Source organism: Microcaecilia unicolor, chromosome 2 (genome assembly GCF_901765095.1).
Source record: "Microcaecilia unicolor chromosome 2, aMicUni1.1, whole genome shotgun sequence".
Classification (NCBI taxonomy): domain Eukaryota; kingdom Metazoa; phylum Chordata; class Amphibia; order Gymnophiona; family Siphonopidae; genus Microcaecilia; species Microcaecilia unicolor.
Window position 1 is genome coordinate 57,026,022 of NC_044032.1, and position 25,464 is coordinate 57,051,485.

The 25,464-nt window shown below is 41.6% G+C and overlaps 1 protein-coding gene across 4 annotated transcripts in view; it reads left to right on the top strand.

Annotated features, from left to right (window-relative positions):
- The first annotated feature begins 4,391 nt into the window (after positions 1–4,391).
- Positions 4,392–25,464, top strand: part of LOC115462891 — a 33,639-nt gene continuing 12,566 nt past the window's right edge. The window contains exons 1-5 of one of the 4 annotated variants that reach the window (XM_030192961.1): positions 4,392–4,570; positions 5,827–5,938; positions 7,531–7,630; positions 11,376–11,588; positions 19,719–19,925. In XM_030192961.1, coding sequence (XP_030048821.1) covers positions 7,532–7,630; positions 11,376–11,588; positions 19,719–19,925 — 519 coding nt within the window. In that variant the 5' untranslated portion in view covers positions 4,392–4,570; positions 5,827–5,938; position 7,531. Of the gene's footprint in view, positions 4,571–5,824; positions 6,017–6,904; positions 7,631–11,375; positions 11,589–19,718; positions 19,926–25,464 lie in introns of those variants that run through there. The other 3 variants (XM_030192962.1, XM_030192960.1, XM_030192959.1) reach the window with 3 other exon arrangements.

Sequence of the window (25,464 nt, forward strand, 5' to 3'; positions counted from 1 at the left end):
AATCTCAGGTTGCTTAATATTCAGTCTTTGACCTTTCCAAATTCATCTCTTGATGTACTGTCATTTATGGCATCTATAAATAACTGCAATTAAAAACATTTTTATTGCTTGGTAAGAATGAAAGATGATTAAACAGGACAGGAAATGACAGGCATTTTTCCAAGTACAGCAAAGGATCATCAGGCAATAGAACACCTGCAGACTGCTGTAATTGACAGACATGGAGGCACATTTTCAAAGCACTTAGACTTACAAAGTCTAGTGCTGTAGCCTGGAGACCCAGGCAAAACTGCAGAAATGGCAACGTGTCCAAGGCAAGCCAAAAAAGCTCCCAAAGTCTCCTGTTGCATCTACTTCTGCGAGATCCTGACTTGATCTTGCAAATCGGAGTGTTTCATTTTTGAGGGTGTTGGACGTCATTGGTGTGAGGGTGTTTTCTATCCTTTGTGTATTTTTTTTTGTGTGTGTAACAGAATTGCTTTGCTTGGGGTGATTTGCTTCTATGCCGTTTGTGATGTGGTGGATGTGTGAGAAGTGACTTGGCTGGTTTTGGTGTTTGTGAATGGAGGGGGTGGGGGTGGCTGAGTTAGGTTATTTGATTCCCAATCAGGGTCCCCTACTTTTTATTAGTGGGGGCTGCTTGGTGTGTGTTGTATGTGTGAAGTAATGATGGGTTGGGCTGGTGGAGGGGAGGGGCTTTTTTGCTATGGTGATGGAACCCTTTGTGGCCATGGTACGGGCTAATCCAGATATTTCAGAGGTCCCTGTAGGTGGCCAGGACTTTAAAATATCTCTTTTCAAGGACAATATTTTGCTTTCATTGACTTGGCCTATATTGTCTTTCCTAAAATTGATGAAGAAGATCTTGAAGTACTTGGAAATCTCAGGCTTTAAAATCAACCTGATTAAGATTGAGGCATTGGCTGTTAGTGTGCTGTGGGGGGTTTGTACTTGCTTCAAGCTTCTTTTTCATTTTGCTGGGTTACTCAACGGCTTCATTATTTGATGGTTAACTTGACTAAATCCTTTGATGGGCTGTTTTCTGCTAATTTTTTGGAGTTGGTCAATGAAATCTCATGGGATTTGGAATGCTGGGACTTTTTGGATCTGTTTTGGTTTGGCTGGATTTCCACACTTAAAGATGAATGTTTTGCCTCACTTGATGTATCTCTTTCAGATTCTTCCCCTCTGGTTGTCTCGGGGGTTCTTGTTGAATCTTCAGGATCGGTTGATTCAGTTTGTATGGCATAATAAGCAGCCTTGGCTCCCTTAGAGTTTTCTTTATTGGAATAAGTGATAGGGTGCTCTGGGGGTTGCTAATATATTTTGGTATTACAAGGCTGCTCAGGCTTGAGCTGCCCTTGAGTGGTTTCAGTCATTGCCTCATAAGCTTTGGGTTCATTTGGAGCAGTTTTTGGTGGGCTTCCAGCCCATAAAACATTTAATTTGGTTTCCCTTCAAATATCAGAATCTCCCGGTGGACCCTTTTCCTTTGGCTGATTCTGCTTTGTCGTGCCTTACTCTGGTGGCCTTCAATCCGCTTTTTCCCTTGGCATCCCTGCATTTTTTCATGCTGGGCATCCCTTGGGTTGGCTACTTGGGGTTAGTTATTTGATGATGAGCTCATGCTCCCTTTTTCTGGCTTTCGGGGAGCATACTCTCTTTTACTTTCTGATTTTTATTCATATACTCAACTGCGCCAATTTTCAATGACCCCGGGTATTAAATCGCAGATATTGAAGGAAGACACTTTTTTGGAACACCTTTTTGAGGATTCTCATGGCACTCAGGGTTTGATTTCTTGTTTGTATGGTTTTCAGAGGAAACAAACCCATCCTTTTCTTCTTCATCGGCTCAATTGCAGTCAGGAGTTGGGGCTAGCTATTGAAGATGATGACTGGAAAATCATTGAAAAAGCTTTGATGAAGGTCTCTCTTTCAGTGCCTTTTGAGGACAATGTTGTCAAAGTTATGTATTGCTGGTACCTTACCCTGGCACATCTTAAGCATATGTTTCCTGGGACTTCGCTTTTGTGTTGGCAGGGTTGCGGGGAGGGGGTAGTATGGGGCATCTTTGGTGGACTTGTCCTAAAGCTAGAGCCTACTAGAAAGCAGCCCAGCATAGGTTGCAAAGCTGGCTGGCCCGCCCTATCTCATGAGACCCTGCTGTGTTTCTCTTTCCTAAGAAACCTCCTGGGCTTTCCAGTTCTCACTCTTTGCTGGTTCACCCTGCTATGAGCGCAGCACATGTGACTTTGGCTTCTCATTGAAAACAGCCTAAAGTGCCCTCGCTCGTATCTTGGATTACAAAACTTTGGTACATTTGGTATATGGAACGTCTAATGGCTATTCGGAACCATACACTCTCTAAGTGGGAGTCCATTTGGGGCCATCTTTTGACTCATTCTTCTTTTTGATGGACTAGTTGGGAGCTGAATTCAACTGGGTTTATGTGTATGTGTGTGTGCGGGGGGGGGGGGGGGAGATTGGGGATTGGGGCTTCTTGTGCCTCTTCCTGGTGATCCAGCTTTCTTCTATGCTAGGTTAGGATTGGAGGTGGGGTATGGGGTTTTTCATTCTTAAACATAAAAATGTTCAGAAGTACACTGTTTTCTGTTTTTGAAATGTTCTAAGTTGTTTTTTTTAGCATCATTGCTGCTTTTCCCCTTTTGTGTTTTGGGTCCTACTACTACTATTTACTATTTAGCATTTCTATAGTGCTACAAGGCGTACGCAGCGCTGCACAAACATAGAAGAAAGACAGTCTCTGCTCAAAGAGCTTACAATCTTGGTACAGCTGCTACATGTTGTTGTATGACTTTCTACTGCCAATATGTTGAGATTCCTGAATTTTCCAAAATATTGGTTATTTTTTCCTGGTTTCCTTATGGAGATACTTAAAGGAAGTTAAAAAAGAAAACCAAAAGACTGCTTTTGCTGTGCACTTTTGTACCTGCAAATTGTGCCTCTATTATACAGCAGGTAGATCATCAAAGCACAAGCATAGCTCAGGGTAAGCACTAGGAGGAAGTGCCCCTCCTCCAAATGTTGCAAATGCTAATGTTCTGTGGTTCCCCTTTTGCCACTGCCAATAAATTCCCTTACACTTTGCTCCATCAGAATAAGGAGGGAAATTACACCTATGAAAGTCAGTGTCACAGAGTCCACACAGAGATTTTAATTTAATCTGACACATTTATATTACTACTACTACTACTACTACTATTTAACATTTCTAAAGCGCTACTAGGGTTACGTAGCGCTGTACAATTTAACATAGAAGGACAGTTCCTGCTCAAAGAGCTTACAATCTAAAGGACATATGTATAGTCAGTCAAGTAGGAGTAGTCAAATTGGGGCAGTCTACTTATTCTGCTTAACCTTAAATTCAGAGCAAATTGAATACTTGCTGGCCCTGTCCCTTTGTGACATGGGTAAAAGGTGTCTGCACAATGAAACAATGTGCCAGATTCAGTAAATGGCCCTCAAATTTAGGTGATGGAAAGAATCCGCGCTATGCATTATTTTATAAAGGGCACTTCAGGTTGAGTGCTCTTAATAGAACAGTGTGTATTCCCGTGCTCAACTTTAGGTGTGAGGATTTACACCTGCTGAAACCTTGTTTAAATCCTGGCACGCAGGTTGGGTGCGTAACCCCAGTATTCTATAACACTGTGCCCAAATTTTGGGAATGCCCCTGATCTGCCCATGCCTCTCCCATGATCACACCCCCTTTTGAGTTGCCTGTGAGATAATTTAAGCTTGCAGCATTATAGAATAGCGCAGGCAGATTCATGCGTAAGTTCTAATTAGTGCCAATTAATGTCAATAATTGTCAGCGGCTTGTTAACTAGTTAGTTTATGCGTGGATCTGGGCTCTGCATCCTAATTTTAGCAACTTTTATAGAATCTGGGGGAAATCCAGGGGAATGTCACACTTTTGCTCACAGATTGGGAGGGCAGTTTTCAGCTGCTGATTTCACACGGTTTCTGAGTATAACCATTCAAACATGGTCCTCATAATGCCACTAGATGTATCCAGTTGCTTCCATACTTTCAGCACTCAAGCAGGCCATTTTGGTCTAGTTTAACTTGTTTGTTTTTACAATATGTACCCTAAAAAACAGGATATGTGTTTGCACATTACATTGCCTCACCTCCCAATGACTTTGCTAAATTAATTACACTTTTAAGTAATACTTTGTATTACAAAAACTGGTAGCGGAGACCATGGTCCTTCCCACACACTCTCTCTCTCATACCCATTCTGCTTATGTGTGTTTCTGTCGACATTGGGGGGGGGAGGGAGGTGGGGGGAGAGAGAAAGATTGCTAATGTGAGAATTCTGCCTTTTTTTGGTTGGGAGGAGGAGGAACAAAACTGTTTGTGAACCAGCTCTATGATTTTCAGGATAAATTAATCTAGCTCTAGTTTTATTGCTTTTAATCCAAGGAGATGCTGCCCGGCTTTTGTTAGGGAACATGCAAGTAGTGGGATAAAGGCAGGAGTAGAGCAATCTATTCTGAAGAAATGGAGACAAAAGCCTAAATGATGAGATAGTGGTGTTTGGGGTAGGGGAATTTTTTTTACAGTGGTCATCTGATATGAGAGATGAGTTTTTCTGGAACTTTTTAAGTACATAATTCAGTTTAGGAGAGCAAAATACATTTTTTATGGTGCTGATCAAGTTAAGAGGTTTATGGAAGGGAATACGACTTCATGGGATAGCCTGTTCTAAAGTTAAAGCTGTATATAATTGAGGAGTTTATATCTTCTTTTCCTTCTGATTGTTATTCTCGTATTTATTACTTAATCCTTTTCCTTCTGCTGATTTGAGGGCTATGGTATCCCTTGGTACAATTTGCTTGCTTGAATGTTTTCTTTATTTGTGTTTTCTCATGCCATTTGGGATTGATTTTTGATGGCATAATTATTTTTCTGCATATTATGTTTTTATACTTCTATAAATAAAAAATAGCAGCAAACAAAAAAATACTCCGAGACAGTGAGCTTTGAATTTACTATAAACTTTCCCAATAAATATAAGTCCTTGGGAACCAACACAGTGTGTGAAGTAGAAGATAACCCAGGGTAGGCACAAAAATCCCACTTTACACACTGAGTTGGTGTTTTCAAAGACTTGCAGGGTTTGGGATTTGTTTTGCAATTCCCTTGTACTTGTATGGTTAATTTTGAGGGTAAATTTTATATGTTTTTCGATCCAAAAGAATTAATGGATATTATTATGTCTAAGGAGGAATTGAGGGTCTTGACATAATGATGTATTAGATCTTTGCTGGGCTGGCATGGTGGGGGTTTTTGGACTCAAATTGTATCTGTATTTTTCTTTTACCTTCGAATAATGAAGAAGGTTTTTTTTTTCCTGCTACTTGATCCCATATTTACCTTGTTATTGTGTACGAAAAGTATATTCTTTTTCTATTTTGTGTTATTTCTCTTTGTCATGAACATTGTGATTGACATTATGTAAAACTTAATAAATATTGAGGTAGTTTTATGATAAATCTAAAACTTGCTGTAAATTAAAATATGTAAATGCTCCCTAACCTAAAATGATCTATCTCTTAAGTTATTTCTTTCTCTTGCTCTTTACTGAGGAGGATGTTGAGGTTATACCCACACCAGAAACCTTCTTTGATACTGAGGATTTGGAATACCTAAATCACTTTAATGCTAGAAGACGTAGTACAGAAAATTGACTGACTAAAGAGCAACAAATCACCAGGACTGAATGATATTCATCCAAGAGTTTTGAAAGACTTCAAACATGAAACTGCTAACTTGTTATTGTAATCTCTACTTGCAGTCAGTACCTGAGGACAGAAGGTGGCCAATGTAAAAACTGGTTTTTTAAGGACTCCAGGGATGATCTGGGAAACAACAGACGGATGACCCTGATATTGGTGTTATGCAAAATGGTAGAAACTGACCTCCATAATATATTACTAACCATATAGATCAACTAATGGGAATGAGTCAGCATGGATTAAGCAAAGGCAAGTTTTGACTTACCAATTTCTTAGATATTTTTGAAGGTGTAAACAAACATATCGGTAAATACAAGACTTAATTTCTGAGGGAATGGCTTATAACCATGTACATAGCTACCACTGAGTGAGCCTGTCAAAACTCCAGGGGGCATGCACCAGTAGGAGCCATCTTCTAGTTAAAAAAAAAAGATGAGGTGGGTTGGCAGTGCTGGAAGAGGTAAGCACATACACACATTTACCTCACACTGTGCTATCGTGTTGTCTCCTGATCTTGTTATCAAACTCTACCCTCTTTCCAAGGGGCATATAAAACATTTTTTAAGACCAAAAAAGCATAGCACACACTACACTTACCTCTAGCTGTGCTGAACTTGACAAGCCAACCGATCTCATCATCAAACTCTTCCCCCTATGCAGCCAGGAGCAAGTACTGAAACACCTAATTTCCTGCCACTGTTTGGCCAAAGTCTCATGATAAGAGACCTAAGATCCTGTAGTGTGGCTCTTACGATGAGACTTCAGCCCACTTTGCTTGCTGGTGGCTTAGCAAATGCAGCACAGATAGAAGTGAATACAGTGTGTGTGCTGCACCCACCCAGTCTTTAGAAAATGTTTCATATGGCCCATGGAAAAACAGGTGGACAACGGTAGACAGACAGGGGAAAAGATGCTGGATGGGGGGGGGGGGGGAGAAGGGGGAGAGATTCAAGACCTGGGTGGGGGGATCAGAGAAAAGAAAGACAGATACCCGGAGCAAAAAGGAGGAAGAGATGAGGAGAGATGCTGGACCACGGAAGGGGAAGAGCGGAGAGAAGAAAGAGAGAGAGACGACTGGTGGGGGGGGGGGGGGGGGGGAGAGGGGAGAGACACTGGATCAACAGAGAGAAATGGATGCACTAAAACAGGCACACACACACATATGCAGAAGGGTTGGAAAGAATATCATGAGCAATGCTTTGCATGCTTCCCCCACATATCTTATCTTCTTAAACTACATCTTCCAGAAATATCTGCATCTTAGCAATATTTCTTCTTTCCTCTTTCCCCCTGCTTTCTAGTAGCTGGACATCATAATTTTAAGGATGGGACAAACACTTCTTTATCAGGAAGATAGTTGATATGGTAGAGATGTACTTTGTGCATTTTTTCTTCCTTATTAGGTTTGCATTCACTATCTGGGTGAGTCACAACCACACTAGTTGAGTAACTTCAGGGCTAAGTATATGAACACAGGCACTGGTAAACTGAGCTTAAATCAAAGGAAGCATTATTGCTACTGATATGAGATACCTTTTTTTTATTACAGTGCTATAATATTTTTTTAAAATAACTGGGTTTCATTCCACCTGTTACAAAATACATTTTAATAATTTCCTTCTTCCAGGACTATAAGAAGGATGTACATATCCTGAATTCAAGGTTCTTCCCTCAAGTGCTATTTGAACTCAACTGATTTAAACTGAATAACTTCTTAACAAGGTTTCTTTAATAGTACATTTTTTTTGGTTTTCTTCTGTAAGAATGGAAAACCCTGCATTTGAAATGCATGAAGATGGAGCACACAATTTCTCATCTAAAGAAGCACAGGAAAAGACAAATAAGTGTTTGCCTTATTTACAGGTGAGTTGTCTCTTCAAGTACTTCCAGTTCCTTTAAAATTATTTTGTGGGAGAGTTCTACTAGATTTCTGAAGAGCAATGTGATTGATTTTATGTTTTGGTTGAAATATCATGCAAAGAAAACCTTATGATAAAAAAGGTTAGTGAAGGAAATATGGATGGTAGGTAGGTACTAGTAAGCAGAAAATACAGAGATGGAAAAAATGCTGAAAATATGTTTTTATTCTTTCCAACCAACAGAAGTTGGAAAGAATTATACAAAAGGGGTGAAAAATGCATTTCTGTTCACCTGTCTGTATGGGGTCAAAATAACTCTCCTAAAATTTAACAGAATGGGATGAAACTTGGTATGAGGAAAAAGCTGGTAAAAATAAAATATGATTCAGAAAGTAGGCCAAATTGGACTGAGGATTCAGGAGAAAGAGCACCCCAAAAATATAGCCCAAAGAAGAAGTAGTTTCTGTGGCACAGAAGTTATAGCGACATGTTGCAGTTACAGGACAGGGCAAGGCAGTTTAAAAAGAGAAATTCCTTACTCTTCCGAACCCTCAAATTGCTCCTACCCCTAAACTAATCCCTTGCTCCTGCACCACCTCCAAGCTGACCTCATAGCTCAGAAACTAGCCCCAACACAACTACCACATCACCCCACAAATTGCCCAATCTCCTTGCAACTGCCACTCTTCCCCATATATTCTTCCCATACCTAAAATTAGAACTGCCATACTACCACCAAACAGCCCCCATCCCCTAAATCTACTCCCTGCAAACTGCCCCATCCTAAAAACTGCTCCTCCAAATACTCTACAACACTGTAAATTGTCCAATCACAAATAATTTAATTTTGGAGAAGGGAAACAAGCAACAGGAGGTCAAGGGGGTGAACCCCCTTAAGCCCTCCTGCAAGGGGATGGTCCAGATGAGCACTTTTTATGCATCTATACATGTGAAGGAGCAACTGTAAATCCTGACTTTGATACATTGGAACCTACACACACATTCTCTTTCTATAATGGGGAATCCATGTAGGGGTCTGTTTACAAAGCAACGTTAGTGGTTGTCTACGCGCCATGTTGGCACTAGTGTATAGACAGCCGCTAGTGCTGCTTAGTAAACTGGAGCGTTAGCTTGCCAAGCTCCTCCCTTACTAGTCTAATATGTACTACATGTAGTCAGAGTAGACTATACAATGGAGCTACAGATTGGATGTAGCTCATCTTCAAACATTTATAGTATACCACACACACACTAGTGCCTCATGAATATTTCCTTTTGCAACAGTTGTTTGGCAAAATTCAATGATTTTCCATTACTTGTCCTCTAGAGCAGTGGTTCTCAAGCTTTTTCAGGTCATGCTTCTGCCAACCCCTGGCTTTTTGGTATCTTTATTTATTTATTTAATTTGTATCCCACCTTTACCCAAAGCGGGTAACAGAAAAACATATATAGTATCAATAAAAACATAAAACATAACAAACAGCAAAAATCTGCAACAATAATTATTTAAATATACTTCATTCTTCTAGAAAGCCCCCACATATAAACAAAGGGGAGTCAGTAAATAAGACGAATTTGTTCTGTTTCGATAATAAAATTCAGCTAATGTATTGGTTCACTCTTGTACATGCACAACACATGCACACATGAACACATACACAGATGTGAATTTCTGTATGAAATATGTATTGTTTAGTAAATAATGGCGGATGAAGATTCAAATGGCCCAACTGCAACACAGAGCCATCTTATCCATGTCCATATCTCTGCCCAATATCTTTAAACTTCTAGTGTCTGCCCAAATCCACCAGAATGGTTACTTTTCCATGCTTTTTTTGAAGTCCTAATGCAAGCTTACTACCGATGTTTGTGTTGTTACTCCTGCAACTTTTGGTCCCCTCAGTACTTCTTTGAAGGCCCCATGCAATCTTACTGCTGATATTTAGGGTTGTAATGCTCTATTCTGACTGCAATGCTTACTTATAGCCCCTGTGCAATTATAGGACTGCTGTTTAGGGTTATAGATCCCTTTCTATGCAGGTTACCTCAGTACTTCCTTAGAGGCCCCATGTAATTATACTATAGCTCTTTAGGGTTTTAACAGTGGCATACCAAGGGGGGGGGGCGGTGGGGGCGGTCTGCTCCGGGTGCACGCTGCTAGGGGGGTGCCGCGCGCCTGTTGGTCGAGTCCGCTCGTTCCCTCCCTGCTGCTCCCTCTGCGTGGAACAGGTTACTTCCTGTTCCGGGGCAGAGAGAGCAGCAGGGAACAAGCGGACTCGGAGCCAAGAGGCGCGCGGCACCCCCCCCCCTCCCCTGAGCAGGTAAAAATGCACCTGGGGGGGGGGGCGCGCTGCACTTGGGGTGGGTGTAATTTCGCCAGGGGGGAGCCGCACTGCACCCAGTGGGGGGCGCATCGGCGATCCGCCCCGGGTGTCAGCCAGCCTAGGAACGCCACTGGGTTTTAATACCACTTTTCAAGCATTACCTGAAAATGCTGCTCAGATAATGGCAGATGGGGTACAGGCACAAGATAAAAGCAGGCAGTTCCCTTCAAAAAGCTGTTGTCGAAACAGGTCCTCGTCGGGATTGCTGCAAGAAGTTAAGTGCTGGCTATTTGTGCTTGATAAAAGAAATTCTATTTTGATATTTTAATTGCAAAGAAAAAGTAAAATAAAACAGAGGTTTTTTGACCCATGATTGAGCTGTATACCTATTTAGTGCTGAAAACTGTCTGTGCTGCGGCACTGAGCACGGTAGGCTTCTGAGGTCTTTTTTCCTCCTAATGAAGAAATCTAAAACCCTTAAAACAGAAAAAGTCTGGCGAATATTGATCGTGTTAACACTATAAGAGTATATATAATATTGTGCACAGTGTGTGATTGAAAATTAGCGTGTGGCTGTTAATACAAAAAGTAGGAAATTTTGCTATTTTACCACAGCAGTAAAAATCGCCTTAGCGCATGGGAAAGACCAACCTAAGGGCGTGCTAAGGCCACTTTTTACCGCTGTTTGGTAAAGGGGCCCCTAAAAGTGTAAGCTCTCATCCTGAGCTACCAAGAAAAGGTGTGAGCCAAATCATTCCGGTACTGATATGAATTCATTTTCACGTTGAAGCGGTGCAAAGAAAAGCTACGAGAATGGTAAGGGATTTGCGTTACAAGACGTATGAGGAGAGACTTGATGACCTGAACATGTATACTCTGGAAGAAAGGAGAAACAGGGGTCATATGATACAGATGTTCAAATATTTGAAAAGTATTAATCCGCAAACGAACCTTTTCCGGAGGTGCAAAGGCGGTAGAACGAGAGGACATGAAATGAGATTGAAGGGGGGCAGACTCAAGAAAAATGTCAGGAAGTATTTTTTCAGGGAGAGAGTAGTGGATGCTTGGAATGCCTTCCCGCGGGAGGTGGTGGAAATGAAAACGGTAACAGAATTCAAACACGCGTGGGATAAACATAAAGGAATCCTGTTCAGAAGGAATGGATCCTAAGGAGCTTAGCCGAGATTGGGTGGCAGAGCCAGCCGGTGGTGGGAGGCGAGGATAGTGCTGGGCAGACTTATACGGTCTGTGCCCTGAAGAGGACAGGTACAAATCAAAGTAGGGTATACACAAAAAGTAGCACATATGTGTTTGTCTTGTTGGGCAGACTGGATGGACCGTGCAGGTCTTTTTCTGCCGTCATTTACTATGTTACTATGTTACTTTGTTAATTCTCTCTGTTGCCTTTTAAATTCGCTTTCACAGGTAAAACAGAATTCCTGCTCTCTCCTGAAAATCTTTCTGGTTTGTCTGCTGGCTTCTATAATTACCACAGTGTTTGGAGTGCTGGTGTTGGCATTGGTCTATGGTAGGCAATATAGTCCAAAAAAAGAAGTGGAAGTTACTACAATGAAAGAAACAGTGGAGAAAGCAACAGACATACGATTCCAGTTTCTTAATCATCTTGCTAAATCAAAGGTAATGCATGTTCATCTGGCAATTACTACGGATTGGATGTTAATAAGCAAAGGGGCCTATGCACTAAGGTGTGCTAAGATTTTGCACCTAACAGATGTTAATGGCCGAAGCTGACACGTGTTGAGTGCAAAATCTGTATTAACTGTCGAGGATATTCCTAGCGCTTTTAGGAGGGCTGCCATGCAGTTAACAGAGCAAAGTTTGCTATTGCACATTAAGGGGTCCTTTTACAAAGGTATGGGAAAAAGTGGCCTTAGTCGCAGCAGTAAAATGTTTTAAATTAATGACCATGTGCTAATGTTGCGTGCCCATTAAAACAAATTAATATCCGAGCACTTACTGACACCTATTTTGTAGGTAGTAAGGGCTCACATCCTAATTATGTGCTAATCAGTTAGGGCCAAATTCTATAAATGGCACCTTAAAACTGGTGCTGAAAAACCATGCACTTAGTGCAATTATATAAACTACGCCTAAAGTTAGGTGTAGTTTACAGAATATGCTTAGACGCTGTTCTTGCGACTAAAATTTAGGCGCATCCATTTAGGCCACTTAAAAACCAGGCCTAAATACCTGTGTCTAACTTAGGTGCCGATCGGGTGTATTCTATAATAGTGCACATAGTTTTTGAAAGGCTCATGACCTGCCCATTCCATAGGGAATCAGAAACCAAACAAGGGTGGAAGAATGCCAAAAAATCCAAAAATGACCACTTCTGAAATCACGGTAGTAAGAGCACCAAATAGAAGTTTATTGGGACCCTACACGGTCCGTGTTTCGGTTAGACAGCCTTCATCAGGGGTCAACAGCTTCACATATACAGAAGTGGTCATTTTTGGATTTTTTGGCGTTTTTCCACCCTTGTTTGGTTTCTGATTCCCTTGGTTTCTCTGTGGAAGTAGTGGACCCCCTCCTTTTTTTTTCATTTTGACTTTCTGCCCATTCCATACCCATGGCCATGCCTCCTTTTCAGCATTAGAATTTACACGCACCATATTATAGAATACGTCTACAAAGATGTGCTCATAAATTCTAATTAAAGCCCATTAATGCCACTAACTGGTTGTTAAATACCAATTATCAGCACTGACTGGCTTGTTAATCAATTAAGTTGCCAAATTAGCACACACAACTTAAGGCGCCATTTATAGAATTTGGGCGTTAGTGCACAGTGCAATAACTGATCAGTGCTGTCACGTCAATTCTCTGCCCCCAGACATGCTACCTCTGCCATAAAAATGAAAATATTTTTTAATGTGTGGTTTGCGCACGTTAATCTCAGACTTACCATAGGACTTCCCGCAGTAAACTCTTTTAAACTGCGGTAAATGTGCGCTAGTACTTACTGCATCTTAATAAAAAGAGCCCTAAGGGAGCAATTCTCTAAGTGGCCACCTCCTTTTAGGTGCCCCAGTGCAGTGCAGTGAGAGCACGTTCCAATAACATCATCTGGGCACCTAGAACCATTACAGAACATTAGTGTAATCTGGTATCATTGCACAAATACATGTAGGAGTCCAAAGTTACCTCAGCCATAGACCTAGTGTAACGTCGAACATCCAAATGCAGCAAGAGTGCACCTAATTTACTGTATTCTGTAAGTTGCACGTGCAAGTGGCAACCACATCAATGTCCCTCCCATTCCCCACCCACGTGAATGCCCTTTTACATGTTTATATTATCCCCCATGATTCTATAAAAGCTGCCAAAAATTATTTGTACAAATTTAAGCACATTCATGATTTCTGCACATAACTTAATATAATGAGCCAATTAGTGCTAATGGCTTTTTAACAAGCAATTATTAGCACTAATTTGATTTAATTGGGACTATAGGCGCGGTCCAAAAACATGGGGTGCAAAAATGAGAGGATCATGGATGTTTTGATGCAGAATGGGGGCATGGATTTGAGTTACACATGTAATTACAGAATGTCGGTGCTCTGCACGTAAATTTAGGCGTTAACTTATACACCATGTTTTCGTTGGTGAAAATGGCGGTGACTAAATTTACACATGACCTTCCTCTTCATTTAAGCATTTATTCTATAAACTGCGCCAAACGTTATGCATGGCTTATAAAATACCATTTAAGCTGGTATTTTTCGGCGCCGATTATATAGAATTTAGCCCTATGCCACTTACATGTGTCCTTACAGTAGAGTGTTGTGCTTCTACTTACATACATAAGCATACATTTACCCATGACAGTGCCAGTATTCAGTACATGTAACCATTCAAGTGGGGGATGCCCTGTTATAAAATTGCCCTTTAATTGCATGACAAGCAATGTGGATTTAATTACGTACACTGTTGCTGTAACGACAACATGACATGCCATTATACATATGTTTTACTATAATCACGTAGAATGCTCTGCTAAATATAAGTCTATAAGATCAATAAATTGAAATTGAAAATGATGATTTCTGTATTAGCTGTTTAATGTAGTGCTGTCAGGTAACTCAGTGACATGCTGCTAGTACTTAATTATTAAAAAGCCACATAGTAACATAGTAGATGATGGCAGAAAAAGACCTTCACGGTCCATCCAGTCTGCCCAAGAAATGTGCCACTTTTTTGTGTATACCTTACCTTGATTTGTACCTGTCTTTTTCAGGGCACAGACCGTACAAGTCTGCCCAGCACTATCCCCGCCTCCCACCATCGGCTCTGGCACAGACCATATAAGTCTGCCCAGCACTATCCCCGCCTCCCAACCACCAGCCCCGCCTCCCACTACCGGCTAGAAACTTTAATATCAGAACTCACTTATATTGTTTCTATATATCTGCCATGCAATATAACCCTAATTGATCAAAGACGAGAACTAAGGTATCAACCGCTGCTATAAAAGTGGAGAAAAAAAGACCTCAGCTATCCAATTAATGCTCATAGCTAAAAAATACACAGAGCTCGAGCATACAATAAGCCATCATAGGTCAACAAAACTCCACTTAAAATGTCTCAAATATACCAAAGAGAGTGAAAACTGCAGTAACATCAAACAGGAACAGAATTAAATAAGCTATACTAGCTTTCAGCATAGTAACATAGTAACATAGTAGATGACGGCAGAAAAAGACCTGCACGGTCCATCCAGTCTGCCCAACAAGATAACTCATATTTGCTGCTTTTTGTGTATACCCTACTTTGATTTGTACCTGTGCTCTTCAGGGCACAGACCGTATAAGTCTGCCCAGCACTATCCCCGCCTCCCAACCACCCGCCCCTCCTCCCAACCACCGGCTCCGGCACAGACCGCACAAATCTGCCCAGCACCATCCCCACCTCCCAACCACCAGCCCCGCCTCCCAACCCTGGCTCCGGCACAGACCGTACAAGTCTGTCCAGCACTATCCCCGCCTCCCAACCACCAGTCCCGCTGCCCACCACCGGCCCTGGCACAGACCGTACAAGTCTGTCCAGCACTATCCCCGCCTCCCAACCACCAGCCCCGCCTCCCGATCCTGACTAAGCTCCTGAGGGTCCATTCCTTCGGCACAGGATTCCTTTATGCTTATCCCACGCATGTTTGAATTCCGTTACCGTTTTCATTTCCACCACCTCCCGCGGGAGGGCATTCCAAGCATCCACTACTCTCTCCGTGAAAAAATACTTCCTGACATTTTTCTTGAGTCTGCCCCCCTTTAATCTCATTTCATGTCCTCTCGTTCTACCACCTTCCCATCTCTGGAAAAGGTTCGTTTGCGGATTAATACCTTTCAAATATTTGAACATCTGTATCATATCACCCCTGTTTCTCCTTTCCTCCAGAGTATACATGTTTAGTTCAGCAAGTCTCTCCTCATACGTCTTGTAACGCAAATCCCATACCATTCTCGTAGCTTTTCTTTGCACCGCTTCAATTCTTTTTACATCCTTAACCAGATACGGCCTCCAAAACTGAACACAATACTCCAGGTGGGGCCTCACCAACGACTTATACAGGGGCATCAACACCCCCTTTCTTCTGCTGGTCACACCTCTCTCTATACAGCCTAACAACCTTCTAGCTACGGCCACCGCCTTGTCACACTGTTTCGTCGCCTTTAAATCCTCAGATACTATCACCCCAAGATCCCTTTCTCCGCCCGTACCTATCAGACTCTCCCCGCCTAACACATACGTCTCCCGTGGATTTCTATTCCCTAAGTGCATCACTTTGCATTTCTTCGCATTGAATTTTATTTGCCAAACCTTAGACCATTCTTCTAGCTTCCTCAGATCTTTTTTCATGTTTTCCACTCCCTCCGTGGTGTCCACTCTGTTACAGATCTTAGTATCATCCGCAAATAGGCAAACTTTACCTTCTAACCCTTCGGCAATGTCACTCACAAATATATTGAACAGAATCGGCCCCAGCACCGATCCCTGAGGCACTCCACTACTCACCTTTCCCTCCTCCGAGCAATCAGTGCAGTGTTGCCAGTTTGTACTTATCTTCAAATATTCAAGATCATCAAAGGCATATCTCTTCCATCACAAATCTGACAAGGAATACCTGATTTGCCGGTGCTGCTTCAGGGAAGTTACTCCTGTTCCTTGACCATTGCAAACTTCAAAATGGCGGCTAAGGCTTTAAAATATTCCCAAAAGGCCTTCTTCCGTCTTCAGCCAATCAACTGGGAGGCCAGAAACATTCTGAGTGTGTCAAAAAAAATGTCGACCATTCTATGCATATATTTAAACCATGTGGTTCAACTGATCCGAACAAGCAAATCCACTTCTGTTAACATGGTCTCAGACACCTACCAAAATCTCCTTGGCACTCAGAACACTATAATTGCTCCATTATTGTACATCTCAAAGAGTTGAATCCATGAAGTTGTTGTTTACAATAAGCTACTAATGGAGCTTCTATCTTGCCTAAATTTAAAAATGGCCGATGCTCAATCAGCCTTGTTTTGAGGGCTCTAGAAGTGTATCCAATATAAATCAGGTCGCAAGGGCTGTTAAGGCCTTTTAAAGCTTAATATCTGTAAAGCCTTAATGTCCTAGAAGTATAACCTTGGCACGTTAACACACATCTGAAGACTCTTTATTTTCTGAAGTTTACTTTATTGAATAAATATAGATAGTTTACTCACAGCATTAGGTCTTCAGAAGTATTGCCTCCAGGACAAGAGACTCCATAATTCTGAAAGCTGTATCAGTGTTTGGAGAAAGAAATCTGTAGAGAAGCAGCTTTACTGCAGAGGTGGAAAATAGTTAAACAGATGCAAAAAGTTCAGAGCTATGTGACTGGAATGTACAATATCTTATGAGAAAGAATCAACGAGGTAAAAAATGGGTTAGTTACAAGGGGGATTAGCAGGACAAGTGCTGTCTGAAGCAAGATGTGAACAGAAGTGGATTTACTTGTTCGGATCAGTTGAACTACATGGTTTAAATATACGCATAGAATAGTCGGCATTTTTTTGACACACAATGTTTCTGGTCTTCCAGATGATTGGGAGAAGAAGGAGGAAGGCATTATGAGAATAATTTAAAGCTTGGCCATGGTCAAGGAACAGGGGTAACTCCCCTGAAACAGCACTAATCAGGGAATCCTTGTCAGGGTTTTGGTGAAAGAGCTATGCCTTTGATGATCTATGAGTATTTGAAGATAAGGTAACCCTTCTGTCCTGGGCACATCTGGGTTCAAGATCCGACCTGTCTGGAGCCTCCTGAAGGCAGTCTCCATTGGACTCTTACTTGCTTGGCACTCGGTGCCCAGGAATTCCAAAGAACAAGTCCATCTGACGTGGGGATTAAAACTGGCTCTTAATTTGGCAGGTATGAAAGATACTTATACTTTCTCAAGTCCAATAACCATACTAGAATCAGCAGCTCAGGCAAACTCAAACTGTTTATTCTTCAAGTCTGCAACAGCGGGAGCATCAATCCATTTCTACTCTTCAACATTGAAAGCAAGTCTTTTAAAACCACAGTTCTTCTGGTAATCCCCAGGGGAACTTCTATATCCTCCTTCCTTGTATGTATGTACAGAGGCTTTTCAGCAGGACTGTTTATACCTTTTACAGATTTCTGTCCATGCCTATCCCAGAGAATAATTTCCTAAAGGCTGTGCTCCTCTCGCTTCACAGGTCCAGACCCCCTGTGGTCTGACCTCCCACCAAGTTGACTTTTGCATTGACTCACCCTGATTTTGGGATGGGCACTCACTGACTCCAATCCCATGCTCTAGGGCTGGGTCTCTCTTCTGCCCACCTGTAGCTCTCCTCTTTCACAATTGTCGCTTTGCTGAGCCACAACTCCTCTTTACAGCCAGTGGTTTTATTACTCCTACGTGGGATTCCCTTTACTCCTCCAGATCAATGGCAGGGGACCATCAGGCAACCAAAGACCCCGCTAAAAGTCAAACTCTCCTTTTTATCTCCTTCTAATATCCCTTCCCCCCCACCATCAGTCTCAGGGCACTATTTCTCTGCATTTTATTTCTAACTGCTCCCCTTGGGTTGGGCTTCCTCCCACCCAGTGACCTCCCAGTCACTCCTCTCAGCGACTCTCTAAGGGATTTACTCTCCAAGTAATCCCAAGTTAACAGGGGATTACAAAAAGTACAAACTGGTGACACTGTACTGATTGCTGAATGCTAGCATGGCTGATTTAGCTCTGTTCCTATTTGATGCTATTGCAGTGTTCTTTTGAAAATGAGACACCTCAGGGTGTTACAACATATGTGCCTACATAACTTCCAGATCCTATTTGTTTAAGGCACCAATAAAAACAACTCTTATTCCACTCTGTTACACTGACATGATTTGCTATATAAACATACACCTAGTTATTTTCTCTGAGGATACCAGAGAACAATCTGCATCTGTTTACTTTATGATCTAATGAATAGGTTTATGATATCTTAGAATAGCAACCAAAACTATAGTAAATCCACAGAGCTGATTTAAGTAAATAAAATGCCTATCGATTCTTGGGTTTTTGGGGTTATTTGTGGCTTTAGTTCAAAAATATTTTATTTCACATTTTTTTGCATATTTTGCAAATCACAAATGTCTTCTATAACGTTTTTATGGCTTTTGGTTTTATAGTTAAGAAAACTTAAAGTATTTGATAAATGCTCTTATGTTAAAGTTTGCAACCTTTTTTTTTTGTGATCTTCTGAAAACAAGAACTTAGATATTATGATAGTGAGGGAAACACTGTAACCTTAGATTTAAAAAAAAAAAAAAACCACCGTCACACAGAGAAAAACAAAATTAGTCTCCTTCTTTTGTCTTTCTTTCAATTCAATTCAATTTTTGTACAATGCTAATATCCCTTTACCAGGGCAGTGGCATACCGAGGATGGGGTGATGTGCCCCAGGTGCACGCTGCAGGGGGGTGCAGGGAGCAGCTGCCCAGCTGTCAGGTCCACCGGTTCCGTGCTCTATCTGATGTTACTTCCTGTTCTGGGGCAGGGAACTGGCGAAGCCGACAGCTGTGCGGCTGCTCCCAGCACCCCCAGAAGGTAAGAGCAATGCACCTGGGGGTGGGGTGGGGTTGTGTGCTGCACTCAGGGAGGGGGTGCGCAGTGGCGATCTACCCCAGGTGGCAGCTGGTCAAGGAACACCACTGTTCCAGGGTTCAGTGCGGTTTACATTGTAGGTGAGACAAAAACAGATAGTGTTAGTCTAGTCTTCATTTTGTTTTCTGCTGGAATCAATATAATGTTGCAGTTCACCAGGATCCTCAAATGATTTGGTTTCATTATTCAGTTAACTTTCCTCCTCACTGGACAGGGCAATTCAGATCTTGCTTTCATCTTTCTTAGCTTCTCTCACTTTTCAACTCTACCTCCTTAGTATCCTGAAAAATTGAAATTGGTAGCTCACAATTAACTGGAAATCCCATCCAGAGGCAGCAGAATATCTTTCTGGTTGGAGGGGCCAACATCCGTCTCTCGAGTTCTCTAGTTGCCGATGCTGTGTTGGGCAAAATATTGAGGGGGCCATGGCTCCTGTGACCCACCCCAATGTGCTGCTTATGTCGTAGTCAACACATACATAATCCATGAATTTCCTTATTTATTATCATATATAATGATGATAGCTGTATTTTCAATTTTTTAAAAAAATCTGATAAAAATCCATTGCCAGCTCTTAGGATATCATATTTGCTGTTTTCTAGGTTTTTGAGTTCCAAGGTGGTGCCATTCAATGGGCAAGATACAGAAAGAATATAAAAGATTATTCCAGTGATGAAGAAATGAATTTTGGAGCAAGCATTAATAATCAGCACTCTAAAACGACTGTAGGAACTCTAAAAATTAAAAGTAATGGACTGCGTGCCCCACATTGGCATTTCAACGCTAACGAACATGGCTTTCTGCTGAAGGTATGTTTTTTTTCCCCCAGCAGGAGCTAAAGCTGGGATATCAAAGTTTTTCAACAGTGGATCACATGAAAAATCCATTTGTGCACAGGTCATATGAATTTCATATAGTGGGCTAGCGACAATAATATTTTTTATTGTAGCCTGTTATAGCATGATTGGTACTCATAAAAATCTATGAATTTCTGCTGAAATTACTATTACTACTACTACTTATCATTTCTAAAGTGCTACTAGACGTACGCAGTGCTGTACACTTGAACATGAAGAGACAGTCCCTGCTCGACAGAGCTTACAATCTAATTAGGACAGACAAACAGGACAAACAAGAGATAAGGGAATATTAAAATTAGGATGATAAAATAAGGGTTCTGAACAAGTGAACAAGGGTTAGGAGTTAAAAGCAGCATCAAAAAGGTTGGACTTTTAGCTTAGATTTGAAGATGGCCAGAGATGGAGCTTGACGTACCGGCTCAGGAAGTCTATTCCAGGCATATGGTGCAGCAAGATAAAAGTAACAGAGTCTGGAATTAGCGGTGGAGGAGAAGGGTGCAGATAAGAGAGATTTACCCAGTGAACGGAGTTCCCGGGGAGGAGTGTAGGGAGAGATGAGAGTGGAGAGGTACTGAGGAGCTGCAGAGTGAATGCACTTATAAGTCAATAAGAGGAGTTTGAACTGTATGCGGAAACGGATAGGAAGCCAGTGAAGTGACTTGAGGAGAGGGCTAATATGAGCATAATGACACTGGCGGAATATTAGTCGTGCAGCAGAATTTTGAAAAGATTGAAGAGGAGAGAGATGGCTAAGTGGGAGACCTGTGAGAAGCAAGTTGCAATAGGCTAAGCGAGAGGTGATAAGAGTGTGGATGAGGGTTCTGGTAGTGTGCTCAGAAAGGAAAGGGCGAATTGTGGTGATATTATAGAGAAAGAAATGACAGGTTTTAGCAGTCTGCTGAATATGTGCAGAGAAGGAGAGGGAGGAGTCGAAGATGACCCTAAGGTTATGAGCTGATGAGACAGGGAGGATGAGAGTGTTATCCACAGAAATAGAGAATGGGGGAAGAGGACAGGTTGGTTTAGGGGGAAAGATAAGAAGCTCAGTCTTGGTCATGTTTAGTTTCAGATGGCGGTGAGACATCTAGGCAGCAATGTCAGACAGGCAGGCTGATACTTTGGCCTGGATTTTGGCTGAGATTTCTGGTGTGGAGAGGTAGATCTGGGAGTCATCAGCGTAAAGATGATACTGAAAACCATGGGATGAGATCAGAGTACCAAGGGAAGTATAGATAGAGAAAAGAAGAGGTCCCAGGACAGATCCCTGAGGTACACCAACTGACAGTGGGATAGAAGTAGAGGAGGATCCACTAGAGTATACACTAAAGGTACGCTGGGAGAGATAAGAAGAAAACCAGGAAAGAACAGAGCCCTGAAATACAAGTGAGGACAGCGTATCAAGGAGTAGGTTGTGATCAACAGTGTCAAAAGCAGCAGATCGATCGAGAAGGATGAGGATAGAATAGAGACCTTTGGATCTGGCCAGGAACAGATCATTGGAGACGTTAGCAAGCACTGTTTCAGTTGAATGAAGGGGGCAAAAGCCAGATTGAAGTGGATCAAGAATAGCTTTAGATGAAAGAAAGTCAAGGCAATGGCGGTGAATAGCACGTTCAAGAATCTTGGATAGGAAAGAGAGGAGGGAGATGGGGCGATAGTTGGAAGGCCAGGTAGGGTCCAATGAAGGTTTTTTAAGGAGTGGTGTGACTACGGTATGTTTGAAGGCATCAGGAACAGTCGCAGTGCTTCAAAATCATGTGTGATAGATATTTAGTTAAAATCATTTTTTCCCAAAATTCTCAAGCAGGTTGCACATTGGACATTTCTAAGTTGAAGAATTAACAAAATTTATTGGTGTTCAGATCAAGACACAGACATATCAGGAGTCTCACTCTTTTGGGTATGCCTATGAAAGGGTGTTAAGCCTTTACGTGCATTTAGCATTCCTAAAAATGCTTACCGTAAAATATGTTAAAGGGTTTTTCACAAAGTAACCTTTTTGCACATACTACCTTATTTATATTTTTCTTACATTTGTACCCTGTGCTTTCCTACTCATAGCAGGTTCAATATGTTATATACAGGTACTTATTTGTATCTGGGGCAATGTAGGGTTAAGTGACTTGCCCAGAGTCACAAGGACCTGCCTGTGCCTACAGTGGGAATTGAACCCAGTTCCCCATGACCAAAGTCCACCACTCTAACCACTAGGCCACTCCTCCACTCTGGAGGGGGCCTTTCAGGAGTGGAGAAATGGGGGTGGTTGAGCTAGTCAGCTAGTGTGTAGACATTTGTGGATGCTAACTGGTTAGCACGTCCATAATGCGGGAGCCTTTACCGTCTCCCAAATAGGAGGTGGTAAATGCTCCTATGTAAATTTTACCACAAATTGTTCTATATTAGCACAGAGTCCCATTTTATGCAATGATACCCTGTGCTAAAATAGCATAACTTGTGGTAAAATAGTCCATCTTAATGATAGCTCATGTTGATAATTTCCCCTTCTAAAGCTGGTCTGGTAATCCACCTGGGGACAAATGACCTGTCCAAAAATAGCATAACTGTAGCACAGAGAGCCTTCCAGAAGATGGGGGAGGGGCTGGTCTTTGGTATTCAGTATACTACCTGCTTAAGGAAAGGGAGAAGAGAGACTACACAACACTGAGAACTTCAGTAGGTGGTTCAAAATCTGCTGTCAAAAATGAAGGTTTTAGATATATAGGAGGATGGGACAATATTTGGAAAAACAAAAGGCTGATGGGCTACATCCTTCTGAAGAGGATCCTTAGTTGAGAAATTCAGACAATATGGCAGCAATTCTTGCTATTTGAAAGCTCTCAGTATGAATGGAGTGGGTCTGTCCTTGGATTTCTTTTCTTTTAAATATCATGTATTTTTACTTTGTTAACTTCCATGATCTGAAGAAGCCAGGCAGATATAAAATTTTAATAAACATAAACAATTCTATAAACTGGTGCCTCAATTTAGGCGTCCAATGCCATGCACTTAGCTCCAATTCTATAATGAGATCTTGGCACCGAGATTCTGTTATAGAATACCAGTGTAAGTTGGCCTCGGCATGCCCATGTTTAGGCACTCCCTCTTATGTCATGTTTAGGTGTAGGTTGGTTCGCCTAAGTGTGCCAAGTGATGTACATAATTTATAGCATTCTATAAATTATGGGCCCAATATTCAGCGCTATTTAACCAGCTAGGAATGGTTCTTGGCTGGTTACATAGCATGTAATATTTAGCGTGAGATAGCCGGATGAATATTAGCGCACAGCATCTAACCGACTATATCACGTGATATAGCATCTATCTGTGAATATTCAGGCGCTGGCTGGCTAAGCTTAGCAGGCAAATCGGACAGCCTAAATAGCAGTACTTTGTCCGCTATTAACCAGCCAGCACTGAATATTCATATGGGGTTCTTTTACTAAGCTGCATAGAAGGGGGCCCTACGCTAGCTGCAGGGGCTGTTTTTGTGGCACGCTGCGGCCCTTTTTACCGCAGCAGGTAGAAATGCCTGAAAATAGCCATGGCCATGCTGTAAGATTGCTCTTAAAGTGTGGCCATGCAAGGGGGAGCACTTACCGCCACCCACTGAGGGGTAACCAGGTAGAATGTAGCGCTGCCCGATTGAACAAATTCCTGGAGGAAAAGTCTATAGTCTGCTATTGAGATACACATGGGAGAAGTCACTATGAGTACCCTGGGATTGGTAGCATGGAATGCTGCTACTATTTGGATTTCTGCCAGGTACTTGTGACCTGGATTGGCCATTGTTGGAAGCAGGATACTGGGTTAGATGAACCATTGGTCTGACTCAGTAAGGCTATTATGTTCTTATGCTGAAGGATTAGAAGGAAAAGGTTGCCTTTATGTGAATCATAAATATTTGCAACAGGGTAGATACCACAGAGGGAGTGGAAAGCATGAGAAGTAATCTACAAAAATTGGAAGAATGGTCTAATTTATTTATTTATTAAACATTTTAGTCTGCCTATCCCCTAGGTGGCTTACAAGCATAAAACACACATAATACATTCAACACACAAACATAAAGACAATCCGTTGCATTGCTGCTTCACTAATGCGCCATAATATTAAATCAACCATACTGTTATACTGCTGACACTATAACACTACCAGCCATCTACCATACTGCTGTCTTGGTCTGCCACTAAACTGAGCACATTATTTCACTCAACATTTAAAAATGCCTGGACAAATAGGTGAGTTTTTAACAACCTCTTAAACTGTGCTACATTCCTCATGTTTGGCAGTTGAAATTTATTGTAAAAAAGTGCAGAATGATGCACTTGTGAAATTGAAATCGAAAGGAGATGTATGTGCTAGGAAGTGAGAGGCTGTTTTTCATGGACTGGGAAAGGGACCTTGGGGTAACAGAGTCTGAGGATCACTAGACAGTGGCCATAGCCAAAAGAATGCCGGTGGCACAGAGAGGCATATCCAACAGAAGAAAGGAGACATTATTGAGGTTCCAGTTGGAATATTTTATACAGCTTTGGAAGCTATAGCTCAATAAGTATGTTAAAAAAACTTGACGTGATTTAGAGGAAGGCCTCAAAAAGGTTATGGCGGTTATACCAAAAGTTGTATAAGAAGCTACTTGAAGACCTGAATTGTATACCCTAGAGGAAAGGAGGGCTAGGAGACATATGATATAGGGGTTTAAATGCTTGAAATAGATTAATATGCAAATATTTTCGGAGAGAGGGAAATGGTAGAACTAGAGGACATGAATTGAGGTTGCAGGGTGATAGACTTAGGAGTAACATCAGGACATAGTTTTTCTTTGAGAAGCTGTGGATACCTGGAATATCTTTCAGGTGGAGGTAGTGGGGAGAAAAACAATGATGGAATTCAAAAATGCATGGGATAAACACAGAGGATCCCTATATAGAAAGAAGATGGAATCAAAATAAAGCTTAAATGATTTCATAGCTGTTGATATGTTATGATGGACAGGACTGATGCTTAGACGGCAACACCAGTAGTTAGAAAATAAGACCCTGCCAGACAGACTTCTACAGATAGTGTCTTGAAAATGATAAGAGATCAGAATGGGCTGGTGTGGGCTTCGACAGCAACTCCAGTAGTTAGGAAGTAAGATCAGTGCTAGGCAGACTTCTATAGTCTGTGTCCCCAAAATGACAAAGACAAATCAGGATCAAGTATGCATATTTTACACACCATTCATATCATATCGCATAATTGCAGGTGCTGTGTATATCAGTGAGGGAGGGGAATACATATTAAGATTGAAACTAACGAGTAAACTGTTGGCCAGGAATATTGTTGGATTTTTGGTTTAATCATGTACTAATAATGAATATGATGGTGCTTTAGCCATAATAATAAAAAAGCCATTTTTCAGACTGTTGACACGGTGTTTTAGTATTGCTTTCCAAGATTGTGTCTCATACATATCTATATCTACACACATTTATCAGCCTTGTCC